Here is a 13,318-nt window from a genome sequence, read left to right on the forward strand (position 1 = left end):
ATCCCAAGTGGAAATGGCTGGACACTTCTGCTCGGGGCAGACTCGGGAAGACCTAGATCGCAAACCCTGTGTCATTCCCTGTGAGTGCTAGGCGAAGCCTTGTAGACCCTCCTCCCGATGGGCTGCTAAGACATGTCCCGCAAGCGGACAAGTGGGCACGTTACAGTTGGTATCAGAGCGAACCAACGGGATCTAAGATTGACAAAGGAACTTAATGGAGGAAAGTAAAGGGAATAAGGGGATAGCCAGGGGAAGGTGAGTGGAATAGAGCAGTGTTTTGTGTCGAAAACATTTCCTTACTCACTTATGGATGCTGGGTTGCAGAGTCACGAAGCATGGAACAAATTCTTGGTATTCCAGATTATGTTTATGACTGCAATGTGTGCTTTGGATTATCAACAGAGGCTAGGCATGATGAATATTCTAGACCGCATCTATAATCCTTCAGCCCTATATATGCGGAACGGAGATGGATGGGAGAATCAGGAATATACTACATAGCAGCCCACCGACTCGCGTATCTTTAGACCAACTTGAAGAGAATCAAGTGGATGGAGGATTTAAAGATCGTGAAGTTGTTCATCTTTGTCGAAGCTCACGCAAACGCAACCCTGCATGTTGGCGGTCGTCAAGTCAAGCAGAACAAGTATGTGTATGAAGAAGTGACTCGGGTGATCCCTGCCAATAGAATCAAAGTGCTAGGGCGCTATGAGAAGAATGGGTATCAAAGAAAGGGATACCCCAAGCTTCCTATGAATTATCGATTCCTGAAAATCCATGACCCCACTCCATATTATTACTCAATCCTTGTAGTCAATTGTAACACAATCTTATTTTCCCTAAACTAATGTACCAAACAGCTTATTCTACTTTCCCAAAATAAATGTACTCAAAGGGCTATGCCCTCATGAATGAATAAGACTTCTTACTATTGTCTATCCTAATTGTAAATGTTGGCAAATGAGTTAAGTGATTAGGTCACTTGGCTAAAAGCTGTGCTGGTCATATTAACATAATATGGGAAACGTTTGATAAGTTTTTAATGTAAAGATTCTTATTGCCCAAGCGCAACCCCAAGTGCAGGTTCCAAGTCCGAACCCTACACTAAGTACAGCTGTGATTCAAGAGAAGAAGTTCCTTCTCTAACTAATTAAGCCACTTGAGTTCGATGGCAAGGAAAGAACTATTCAAGTTGATGCTGAGATCTAGATCGAGTCCATGGAGCACTACTTTGAGGCAGCAGGAACTGCACCTGCTAGCCAAACTTAAGCTTACAGGTGAAGTAAGACTTTGGTGGAAACAATGGTGCAGAGACCAAGCAATCTCGAAAGGAACAATCACTTGGGAGAAGCTTAAGGAAGCTGTGCGAGCACACAGAAAATGAACGAATTCTATGAATTGAAGCAGCTTGGACTATCCCTTGATGCATATTATTCAAAGTTCATCTCTCTCTTAAAGTGCGCGCCTCCAATGGATATAACACAATAGGTGTCAAAGTTTTGTGCTGGGTTAAATCCCCCCATAAACACCCGCTTGGAATCAATGCGCCCAATGGACCTACAAGACGCACTCATTCGAGCTGCACCAATAATAGGAGGTGCAGATCAAGCCAAGGAACAATAGGACTTGGCCTTTCAGGGATCAAAATAAGAGAATGTATAGGGCTCAGACTAAGAGAGCGCAGGATCAGAATCAGGGACAAAGGAAGAAAGCTAGGACCAATGCTGTCAACAACTTTTGTGCTTGTACTTAGGTACATTATTTGATCTCTTTGCTCAAGGAACTAATTCAAGGAAAATACTTAATGCTTCAGGTTGAAAGGCAAGAACAGTTACCTCCGACTGTTTGCCTGGCCCTATCCAAGGGGGTTGTTAGTCGCGCCAGGTATATGGACCTAATCCGCCATGAGAGGTCTCTCCGTGAGTGCTGCTTGGAGTGGGAGGATGCTTGGGTGCCAGGGGAGGCTTTGGCTATAAATCCCTTGCCTCCAGATCCCGCACAAGAGGCTGACGTGACTTGAGATGGGATCTCGAGGCCCGAGAACTAGTCAATGGGCGGAACTTGGAGAAGCAATCCTGTAGATTGCTGGGATAGCCTTCGGGCGTGATATTGGATGTACTCCAGGATTTTTATAAATAAAGAGTAGTTATTGGAGAAAAAAGAACTTGCTTGGTATTGTTTTTGTGTCAATGCCTAAGTTACGTGAAGAAACCCGTGATTAATTTGTTTAATTAAGGAAGTTGATTTTGCATGTCAATACGTAATGTGTTAGGTAATTAGATAACTAAAGCAAATCGAGGAAAATGTGGTGGACGTGACTTAGGTCCGTCCTACGGAAGGGTGGTCCCGGTTAGTTGGGAACTTTTCTCGAATGATGAGATAATAAAACAATGAAGACCTAGTGTCAGTAGATGTAGAATTTTCGGTTTATTCTGTTTTAGGGGAAAGGAATGGGACTATGCCGTATGGCAAAGAGGTTGACCTTCGCATCCCTCTCGTTACCCATTCTCCATGAACCAAGTGTAGCATGAATCTGCTTCAACTTTGTTGTTCCTACGAAAGGTGGTACAACTGGAGCTTGATGCTAGCTTCTTCCTAGAGACTTTGCTGATAGGAAAGGAACCCTGACCTCAGGTCGATCCCAAACACTTCCGCTCGGGGTAGACTCAGGAAGACCTAGATTGCAAACCCTGTGTCATTCCCTGCGAGTGCCAGGCGGAGCCTTCTAGACCCTCCTCCTGATGGGCTGCTAAGACGTGTCCCACAAGCGGACAAGTGGGCACGTTATAGGTTAGCCCACTTGGGAGGCTACCAAAGCCCTATGGTGGTAGCATAGATCGCACAATGTGGAGATGATGGCAACCACCAGCAGGGATGCAATTCGAGATAATGAGGAAGAATTTTGAGAATGCCGGATTTTGCAGTATGCAATATCGACGTGTGAAGTGATAGGATGGTGCATCCTGAGCAGAAGGAAAGATCTCCAGAAGAAATCATGTGGAGATATTGATTGTGGAGAGAGATCTAGGTGCTGCAACCAGACAAGGTACTATTATCCATGGCAGCCATGAAAGCTCTAGTGAAGGTGAAGGTGAAGTTGGAGTAGGAAATGAAGACTTGAGATGATGCCAAGCTGGGCAGAAGTGAAAGGGAGATGGAGAAGTAGAGTGAGGAGTGGACCATGCTTAGTTGAGATCTGATACCATGTTAAAATATCAAATCTAGAGCATGGCAAGAGCTATGGAGGTTGGAAGATGAAGACTAAATTCATGTTGACATGGACAATGAGTAGATAATTGTTACACAAGTGTATTAGGTTCCAAGATGGAAGCTTGGACTCATAAAGACACTCTTGTGTATTGGACTGACAATGGCATATTAACTGAAAGAGGAAAGCATCATGATCTTGTATTCATCATTATGAAAGTGATAGACAAGTACAATGCTTTATAGAAGTTGGGTTGTTCCACTCTCCTCACTATGCATATGGGATTCAGGACATCTCTTCCTGGAGCATATATCATTTGTCTATTCTCAAAAATAAAAATCACAACCAAAGTATTGAAATGATTTCTCCTACTTCCAAATCATTTAAAACACAAAATACTTACTTGCTTCGAAGATTAAACTCCCAAATCTCCTACCTACAAAGAGCACAGGGGGTTCGGGGATGAACCCTACTTCGACGTTTGATTTGAAGTGCGCAACTGCTCAAGCTTGAATCTGTTTATCCCGGTAACGGAGCCAAAATGTAGTGGGAGCTCATGCTCAACTGCCAAGACCCATGGACTGCTTATTATTTAAAGTGTTTCAAGCGAGCATAAATGGCTATCTCTCACCTAGCCGACATGTTTTTGATCCTACGAGTGTAGTGAGCTTACCTTGATGCTCGATGGAGTAGCCTCCTCCCTCAAGCCCTCTGATAGCTCCATGATTCGAGATGCAAGCTCAAGCATCCTCAATCCTCTACCTTGCTCCATCCTCCATAGCCGTGAGTGCGAGATGAGAGAAGAGAAGAAGAGAGGAGAAGATGGAGAGCTTCTCCACCATGGTCCCTCACCCTCACTCACTCACTCCCTCACCCTCTCACACTCCCTCTCTCAAGCACAAGCACAAGCAAGCAAGAAGAAGATAAGACAAGAGGAGAAGAAGTGACCACTTTAGCCACACACCAAAGAATGAGCTTCTCCTTCACTTTTTGGTTTATATACAAGCCCTAAAACTTTTGGGCACCCATCCCCTTTTTACATGATCAGGCACCTTGTCAAGGTCATCTTTTCCTATTCCCTTCTATTCCACCCTATCCCTTCACCTATGCTCATCTAGATTTTACAATTTGTACAGGAGGAAGCTTGGCGCTCGTTTACAAAAATATCAGGGGCGCCTTGCATTTAAACATGTGACTTCCACCTTTTGCACTTGCCTTGGATTTTCGGGGGTTGTCCTTACACTTCTTCTCCATTTCTTCCATTGTGTTTGCATTTTTAGATTTTTCTTGTATTTTATCGTGCCTTCTTTTTACTTGCCTTGCACTAGCGTTAACACACACACACACACACACACACACACACACACACACACACACACACACATACACACACACACACACACACACACACACACACACACACACACACACATGCACACACATGCACACACATACGCAAACTATGAGTAATAAGTCTAGTAGAAATTCTTAAAATCGAAATGCATGATGCTTTAAAAGTAGGCCACATTTGTTAAAAGGGTTGGTTTGATTGAATGATTTGATGCATTGCATGTTCCAAATGTTACTATACCTACCTTTTTAAATAAGATTATTGGAAATATTTTTGAATTAAAGGCTATGTGATTAGGACATATTTCGGTATTGCAACATTGATTTCAAAGCTTTCTTATAACTTTGGTGTTAATAGGATGTACTATATAAGTTTAATGTGAGTTAAACAATTTATTCATGCAAATAATTCTCCAAAATATTTAAAAACTGCATCCTAGAGAGTCACTTTATTGGCCCCTCATTGCCACTCATTTGTGAACCCTTCAAATATCAAATTGTGCCCATTTTTAAAATTTGAGTGTCATAGATTGTACATACTTCAACCATTAAAACAATATTATACAACTCACCTAAGGGGAAAAAAATCTAATGGGGGAGTGTTAGATGTCACTTGATTTGCCCCTTTGCCCAAGCAACTTGAGGTTTGCTAAGAACTAGTCAACAATAACCTGAGAGAACTTGAACTACTCTAGGAAAAGGAGCAAAGAGAGTGACTACATCACATATTTAACCTAAAATTTACATTTATTTGGAAAGATGGAGAACATTTGATGTCGTTAATAACTTACTACCATGTTTGTACTATGGCTGGTTACACACCAAGTAACACATGCCCACCAACCATTGCCTAGAGTGTGGGCATGCACTTTTTGAAACTGGGCGTGGACATGGGCGCAATATCTTTACATACCAAATGGACACAATTTTCAAAAAAATAAAAAATAATAAACGTATAATTTTTTTGATTGGTTTTCAAATGCAAAAAGTGCACCCTTGTTCACCACTTATAAATGGTGTAGGGAAGACTCCCCTGTCCAAAAGTGGGCGGGGAGTTCACCTGTTTAGTAGGTAAATAACAGGTCATGGCCTCTCTAGTGTGTAAAGGATTGCGGACACCCAACCCTTAAATAAGTGTTTTGATTGGTTAAAGCTTACAAAGTGGCCGTCCATAATTTGGTGTGTAACTAGCCTATGTAACGGAAACCTACATGTCTCGAGTTTCAAACGCTTAGCATGAAGTTTGGGAGCACCGTCCCACACTGTTAATGATAACTAGAGTAACCAAGGCAATGGTTTATGTGTATGTGTTACTAGTGAGAGGGTGAGTGATGAGGTTGAAACTATGATGCTTGTTTCTTAACTTTTGCTATTTAGATTGGTTACACATTGAAAATAAACCCTCGCCCATCTGAAAAACTATATGTGTGCATGTGGCAATGTTTCATTATTGCCACATTTCACGAGCTATGAACAAAGGGGTTTAATGACAGGTGGTTACATTTTGTCAGTGCTGCATTTCATGAGCTTTGGACAAATCTTGGCGGGCAACATTCATTCCCCACCCAACATGCATTGTCCATGCCCAAGCATGTAAACACACATATTTCCTTAAATTAAAAAGCCATTGCAATATTGAGATTAGAACTCTTGCCAACAAGGCATAAGGCAATTGGTCCAACCACTAAAGCATGCACCACTTTTTGATAGTGATCAGGGGTTTTGGTGTCTAAACAACTTATGGTTAGTTGTTAAAAATTTTGACTGAGGTGGGCGGGAACCTGGCGGTGTGTAACCGAAGTTAGCAAAAGTTACATAAAAGGAATAAGGTTCCCTATTTCTCGGGATTCTTTCCAAAACTCACCATGGGAATGGGGATAGGGTAGTGTTAACAAAATCAGCACTTAAGGCCTCCCAAACGCCAGCAGCCCTCGTAACTTTTTGCAATTGTGCTGGCTAGCAGCTGCAGGTCCCTCTTCCCTGAGGCTCGGAGTCCCTCTATGGCGAATTTGTCCTCTCTTTTGGTCATTTTAATTTACTGCTTTCTAAAGAATTTAAAAAATAAAAAAACTAGTCGACAATTGAACTGTGGAGGAATCGTGGACGGGCATGACCAACCTCCTTTTAGGCGATGTGCCCTGTTACTATTACTAATGCTAGCTGCTGTATGGCTCCACTGGCTTTCATATACGCCTTGAATGCCGGGCCCAACGAGGTATAGAGTCTACACAATAATGTGAACGTGCTGCAGACCTTTTTCGGATTCTCGGCTGATTCAATCAACCCTATAATGGCTACGGCCCCTCATGTGCGTAAAAAGCGTGGGCATCTCGCCTCTCGAGTCGACTCGCACCCATCACGCATTTGGGGGGGTCCCCTGCATCCTAAATTGGGTTTCTTGCATAATTTTGCAAGGTTGAAATCAACGGGAAACAGCCATTAATCAAGGCGACCCGTCACCCGCCCCTACCTCCGCTAGTATTGACACTGTAATCAGTGACAGTCTATTGCCCAATCGCATTGTTCAGTCCAGGTCCCAACCTAATGGCGGCATTTGATGTGCCTTTTGTTTGTTTGCTAGCTGCCACCTAATAACGCTCCAGTGCTCCACAAACTCGCTCAGCGGCTGTCAGTCTCAGCTATCGCTGAGAAAAAAGCCAGACCAGATGGCAGAGAGAGAGACTCTTTCCTATTTCTCTTCTGGTGCGTGTTGAGATATGATTGGAACTTGCAGAGGGATATGACTGGTGTCGCACTGGCAGGATTGGCTGCTTACGGTCCATGACTCCATGGATGTGGTTGTGCGCAGTCCTTGTTTATTATATGCTGGGGCCTTCTGCAGATGGGTATTGTAGAAGAGTTGTGTCGATGTAGGAAAAGATTTCGGATCAGGCACCAGGAGAAAACAGATTTTGTGTGTGTGTGTGTGTGTGAGACAGGCAGGTGGGAGTGAGATGTCTTGAATCTTCACGAAAGGTGATTAGGTGCATACTCATCATCATCATCAACGTTTGAATAGGGCGGGACGGGGAGTAAACTTGCAGGAGTAGAGAGAGCTCTTGTTGCAGTTTGTTTGTTTGACCGCCTATCCTTTGTAGGTCTTCGTGTGTATCAAGTGGTCGTGCTCTCGGTAGTGCGAAGAGGAGAGCTACGTCTAGGGATAGTCTACTCTCTTTCTTATTCACGAATTAAGACAGCGACTGAAAGGCTTCCAGTTGTCGAGGGACGTGCAAACATCTGCTCCATGAGTTCTCTCCTCTAGGCTTATTCCAATTTCCCTCTCTTCTTTTTCCTCTAATTGACTGGACGTTCTCGTTTTCGATATTGCCGAGAGGGGGAGAGAGAGAGAGAGAGAGAGAGAGAGAGAGATCCCCTAAAGATAGAGGTATGGTCACTGGTGTATCCTTAAACCTGCAGTACCATATTGGAAATGGATCGCGATTCGCCCTCCCTTTACCTTTGCAGAGAGGTTTGGGTCATACATGATGAGAGCGATGTTTCCTGTTGTTGACGCACATGGTTGGATTGTGGTCAGCGCCAGCTGCATGTTCCCCCACAGAATGCATCCCTCGATTCTGCTGCGCCCTTGTTTACATCGTTGGATTTGATTGACAGGTAGACTCCCATGGATTAATCTTCCCACGCCTATCTTGCTGCTCTGCACGGGATTGGAGCTTTTGGATGCCAATAGTCCATATTCCATCAGCAGCAAGCTCCATGGCCAATGTAGCTGTTTGTGTCTACATGCAGGCATTGCAGGTTATTACTCTCTCAGGCAGTGGATTAGGGTGGACATTTACCGATCATGAAATCCTTGCTTTGACGTTTTAGCTGCCGCACGTTCTTCCTTGATGAGTTGCTTGATGAATGTTAGAGCTGGGAGTTAAACATCTACCTGCAGTATGGCCCAGAACAAAGAACGGAGCTATGATGATACTGCTCTTCTTGATATGGAGAGCCACGACCTCCACTGTGTGGACTCATCCTGCGTCTTCTGCCTGTTGAAGGAGCCGAACCTAGAGAAGAAGCAGGCTCTGCTGACCAAGTATTTCAAGGAGTTGCCGCAGGCGAGGAGCAGCCAAGCATTCGCAGCGCGCGGGCTATGGAGCCTGGCGATGGACCAGCCAAACAAAGCGGATTTGGTAGATGCGGGGGTGCTGGAGAGCATGGCGGCAATAATATGGAGAGGCGTCCGGGATCGGAGGTGGCTGCTGCAGGACGAGAACATCTGCGTGCCCTATTACGCGGCGCACATACTAGGCTCGTATACGATGAACAGGGAGGACTTCGCGGAGAGGGCGGTGAAGGAGGGGGCGGTGGCGCCGCTGGTGGAGCTGCTGAGGGGGAGGCTGACGTGGGTGGAACAGAGGGTGGCGGTGCGGGCGCTGGGACACCTGGCGTCCTACGATTCGACGTTCCTGCGGGTGGCGGTGCAGGGGCAGGACGTGCTGGAGCTGGCGATGGAGCTGGCGGGGGCGTCGCTGGAGATCGTGTACACCCACTTTGTGCAGTTCGAGGAGAAGCGCCTGCGCTACCACCGCACGCTCCTGACCAAGGCGCGTCGGGGGGCCCACGTGGCGGCCGGAGGCTCCCCCCACGTTGAGGCCCGCAAGGCCGAGGAGTGGGCCAGCCAGCTCCAGTGCTGGTCCCTCCAGCTCATCAACTCCTTCGCCTTCAAGGAGAATTACCTCCCCACCATCTGCCGCCCGAGCTTCCTCACCAAACTGCCCGACATGTGGGGGGGCCTCGCCAATGAGGACTCCCCAGCTGGGCTGGGCTTGCTCCGGACCATCTGTCAGCACCGGCTCGGGAGAAGCTCCGTGGCTGCCTGCCCCAGCGTGGTGCTGGCTCTGCGAAGGATTGCTCGCTCCTCCGACGATTGGCAATACATGGCCGTGGAATGCTTGCTGCTGCTACTGCAAGACTTGAGGACGAGGCAAAGGGTACTACTCTACTCTACCTACCTCCAGTACTTACCGCATCATTCAATCCATCTCCATCTATATGTAGCACTAAATAAAAGTCTGTTCTGGCAAGGGTCTCGATCTGCTTGTTGCTGCCCAAACGGTCGTGTGTCAAAATCTGTTTTGTTTAATCAAGAGGCGCCATCAGATGTCTTAAACTCATTGATTAGTGACGAGGCAAAGGTTCTTTTCCGGTTGAACCATCTAGGCTTGTTGTGATTAAACTATTCTTTGATTAGCAGGAGAGTATATGCTCTAACGTGTTGGTTTGATCGATATATGCATCAAGGTATTGGTTTTCATCGGTTGACAAATGAGACGTAACATTGGTGGCCTGCCGTGCATTGCCAGGTGATGGAAATGGCGGCGGGTGCTCTCGTGGATTTAGCAGAGCTCCCCATCCTCATAGGAGGAAGCAGCCGAAGGAAACTTGGCGATGAAATCGTAGATACCCTTCTGCAGGACGACACGCAGTCTCCCTCTGCGTTCCTGAGGGCGTCTCTATCGCCGGATTCCAGAAGGTTACTGGACGAGCTGGCGAGTCAGAGGCAGCGCATGAGGTGGGAGAAGGACCTGTCGAGGCACGACCTCCTGGCGAGGCAGCAGCTGGCTCTGGACCTCAAGCTCCATGGCAACGCCTACTTCGGCGCAGGGGACACAGCCGAAGCCGCCTCCAAATACACGGAGGCTCTGGCGGTGTGCCCCTGCAAGGTCAAGAAAGAGAGGATAGTGCTGTACAGCAACCGCGCGCAGTGCCATCTCCTTCTCCAGGACGCGGAGGCGGCCATCAGTGACACCACCCGGGCTCTGTGCCTGGCGCGGCCTGTGAACTGCCATGGCAAGAGCCTGTGGAGGCGTGCGCAGGCATACGAGATGATGGGGCTGGCGAAGGAGAGCCTGCTGGACGCGATCATGTTCATCAACGAGTGCACGTTCGCGGCGGAGGACGGCGGGCAGCTGCTAAATCAGCCGCCTGTGCCGGACTATGCCGAGATGCTGGTGAAGAAGCAGATGAGGGAGGCCTGGCTTTTCACCGAGGCTGCCATGAAGCATGGAGGTGCAGCAGTTGCCGCCGTGCCGTCCCCGCTCCCGGCCGCGGCTGTGTCAGGCGCAGCATCCGTTTCTTCTCATTCCTCTGTCTCCACGGCAGTCACCACCGCAACAAGGATAACTGGCATCATTGGGCAATCAGGTGCTGCAGAGAGAAGAAAGGCACAAGGAGGAGGAGAAGAAGAAGACGCCGCATGGGATGCAACAAAAGGCCAGACTAGCGAGCAAGAGGAGGAGGAAGAGGAAGAGGAGGAGCAAGAGGAAGCTGGGGGCAGCCAATCGCACCATTATGCAGAGCTGGATTGTCAGTCTGAGTCCGTGTTCGATGCAGCCTCCATGAAGAGCTTCAATACGCCTGGGAGGTTCAGCAAATCCTACACAGAGGAGCACGCCAGATTTACTCCGAGATCAAGGAAGTTCCTCCATTCTTTGCACCAGCAGCAGCAGCAGCAGCAGGACGGTACATACAGCATTATCTTCTTTGATTATTAATCGCTTGTTGAAAGGATTCTCTCTCTCTCTCTCTCTCACTTAGCCTCTCCGTCTCTTTCAGGAGGTGCCCCTCGATGCAAGCCTTCCACCAACCAGTCACCCCTCCTCCCCACCATCAGAGAAGAGATCAACAAGTATCAATCTGCCCCTGGCCCCTTGGATACTGAACTTCTCAAGAAGAGCATCTATGACCTCATCCAACAGAATTTGTTCCTGGACAGAAGCAACTCTAGTGACAAGTTCAGCAGATGAGACGATTAACGTTCCGAAGTTCGTAGCTCCACGAAAATGGCAGTTGCTCGTCCGTGTGTATGTATGTAACCCAGTCAATATTAGAGCCCGACCGTGCCTATTGATGCCCATTGGCATCTGGCAACGGATCAGCCAAATGATCCCTACTAATCTTCTTATACAGCAGCCACCGGATTCCTGAACTCTGGTGAAGGTAGCGTCATCAAGCTGACAGAGTCCCTGTATATCTTCATGTACAGCAGCGACTCATCGAGCACATTCCTGAATTTTGATGAAGAGTGTAAGCGAGCCGTATAGTGTCGAGCCCAATGCCCAAGGATTGTGAACCGAGAAACAGTATGAAGTCATACCTCTAGAAATAACACGTGAATTGTGATGAAAGTATTAGCGATGTCTGATGCTCATCTAAACAAAGTTCATCTAACTTCAGCAGTAAGTAACTTCAGCAGTAAGAGGTCCGTGATCTATGGAGCGGAACAACAGTTATGTACTATCCCTCATAGGTAACACTAGAAAATTGACGAGTTGCTCGAACTGTCTTCCTATACGAGAAGACGTAGTTACCTCACCCAATAAAGATGCAGTTTCTAAATTTTGATTGATCGATAAGATGCAGTTTCTAAATTTTGATTGATCAATAAAGGTGGGCTCTTTAAATATTGATTTTCCCAAAATAATTCGATGCATATCGAAGATATTGAAACTAACAGGGAGATACAATATCGAAGGTGTTGAACCTAACAGGGAGATACATTAAGAAAACTCTCTACTTTTAATTGGGTCGATGATACCTAATTCTCGAAGGGGGCATTAAGCTTTTTCTTTAAATAACGCGGTCAATGTATTATACAAACACAGGCAACAAGGTGTTCCTGCGCATTGAACTGACGCCAGTTTCTTGCAAAATACCTTAGAAGATCAATTGGGTCTTTCCTAGTTTACAGCATATATTCCTTTAAAGTCACTTTTCTTATCCATAGAGATTGTCTTGTTGGCCAGAGCTACTTCATTTCTAGTTGGCCATAAGAACTTAAGTACAACGATACAGACCCATGTGGATCGCTTCTGCTGTCTGGTCGTCAAAATGGAAAAACATCACGAAAAAGGCAGTTTTCGTGCTAAGATCATCTCTAAACTTGGTTGCTTCGAGCTCTGACTTCAAACTGCGCGGACTACTACTAGGCATTCACAAAGCAAATGGACCAGGGTCTCTCTTCTTTGTTGCTGTAAATTACATGCAAAAGGTTAAGTGGTGTCGAAAATCTTAGCAAGATAGCTGCGAGTTGGCAGGGTTTCTCTTCTTTGTTGCTGTACATTACAGGCAAAAGGTTAAGTGGTGTTGAAAATCTTAGCAAGATAGCTGCGAGTTGGCAGCTTATGACTCGTGATCTACCATACGCAAAATCGTAGTTCTCTTCCACGATCCCATCTTGGAGAGAGGGAAGTGCTTCTTCCACTTAGATCAAACCTACATGATGATTCTGGGTGACGGGCGAACAAGTCATGCCTGCTTTTTCATTGCACTAGCTTTCTATCTCCTGCTCGCTCCTGAACTTTGATTGGGTGCGTGTCTGTTGCTGCATATGGAGTACGTCAGGAAGGCCTAAGCTTCTGTGCCAACCTGAGGAGCCAATCAAACTCTTTTTCTGAGAGGCCAGAGTGTTGCCAAATCTAGATTGGGTCACACCATGCATGTTTTCCCTTATCTCAAAGGTCTTGCCATCTAACAAAACCCTTCAGATAGATACTCTTAGACATCTCGGCGTTCTCCCTGGCTGGGGCCGCTTGGGGGTTTAAAGGCATGCGATACTAACTAGATTGTGGACAGAAGTAGGAGGTCATTGAGCATCTCTAAATATCTTTGCTCAGGCAGATTCTAAGGCTTGTGTTGCTTGAGATTGCTCGCCCTTGAAGAGGCCTTGATACGCCACCCACTTATTAAGATAACTTGTCATCTCCATTCCAGCCACGTTGTACCTGCAAGAATGGATTTGAAGTTCTA

General features: G+C 46.4%; 1 protein-coding gene across 2 annotated transcripts; it reads left to right on the plus strand.

The window, feature by feature from the left end:
• The first annotated feature begins 7,072 nt into the window (after positions 1-7,072).
• Positions 7,073-11,959, plus strand: LOC148016741 (uncharacterized). 2 transcript variants are annotated; one of them, XM_087664018.1, is made up of 4 exons: positions 7,073-8,173; positions 8,309-9,501; positions 9,874-11,032; positions 11,126-11,959. In XM_087664018.1, exons 2-4 carry the CDS (start codon positions 8,461-8,463, stop codon positions 11,314-11,316), a joined length of 2,391 nt encoding a protein of 796 aa, XP_087520144.1. In that variant the 5' UTR covers positions 7,073-8,173; positions 8,309-8,460; the 3' UTR covers positions 11,317-11,959. The 2 variants fall into 2 exon arrangements, with proteins under 2 accessions (XP_087520144.1, XP_087520143.1); XM_087664017.1 differs by having other exon boundaries at positions 7,073-9,501.
• The last annotated feature ends 1,359 nt before the right edge of the window (positions 11,960-13,318 follow it).

This window comes from Lygodium microphyllum, chromosome 23 (assembly GCF_053477565.2).
Source record: "Lygodium microphyllum isolate KBCC chromosome 23, Lygodium_microphyllum_v1.1.10, whole genome shotgun sequence".
Lineage (NCBI taxonomy): Eukaryota > Viridiplantae > Streptophyta > Polypodiopsida > Schizaeales > Lygodiaceae > Lygodium > Lygodium microphyllum.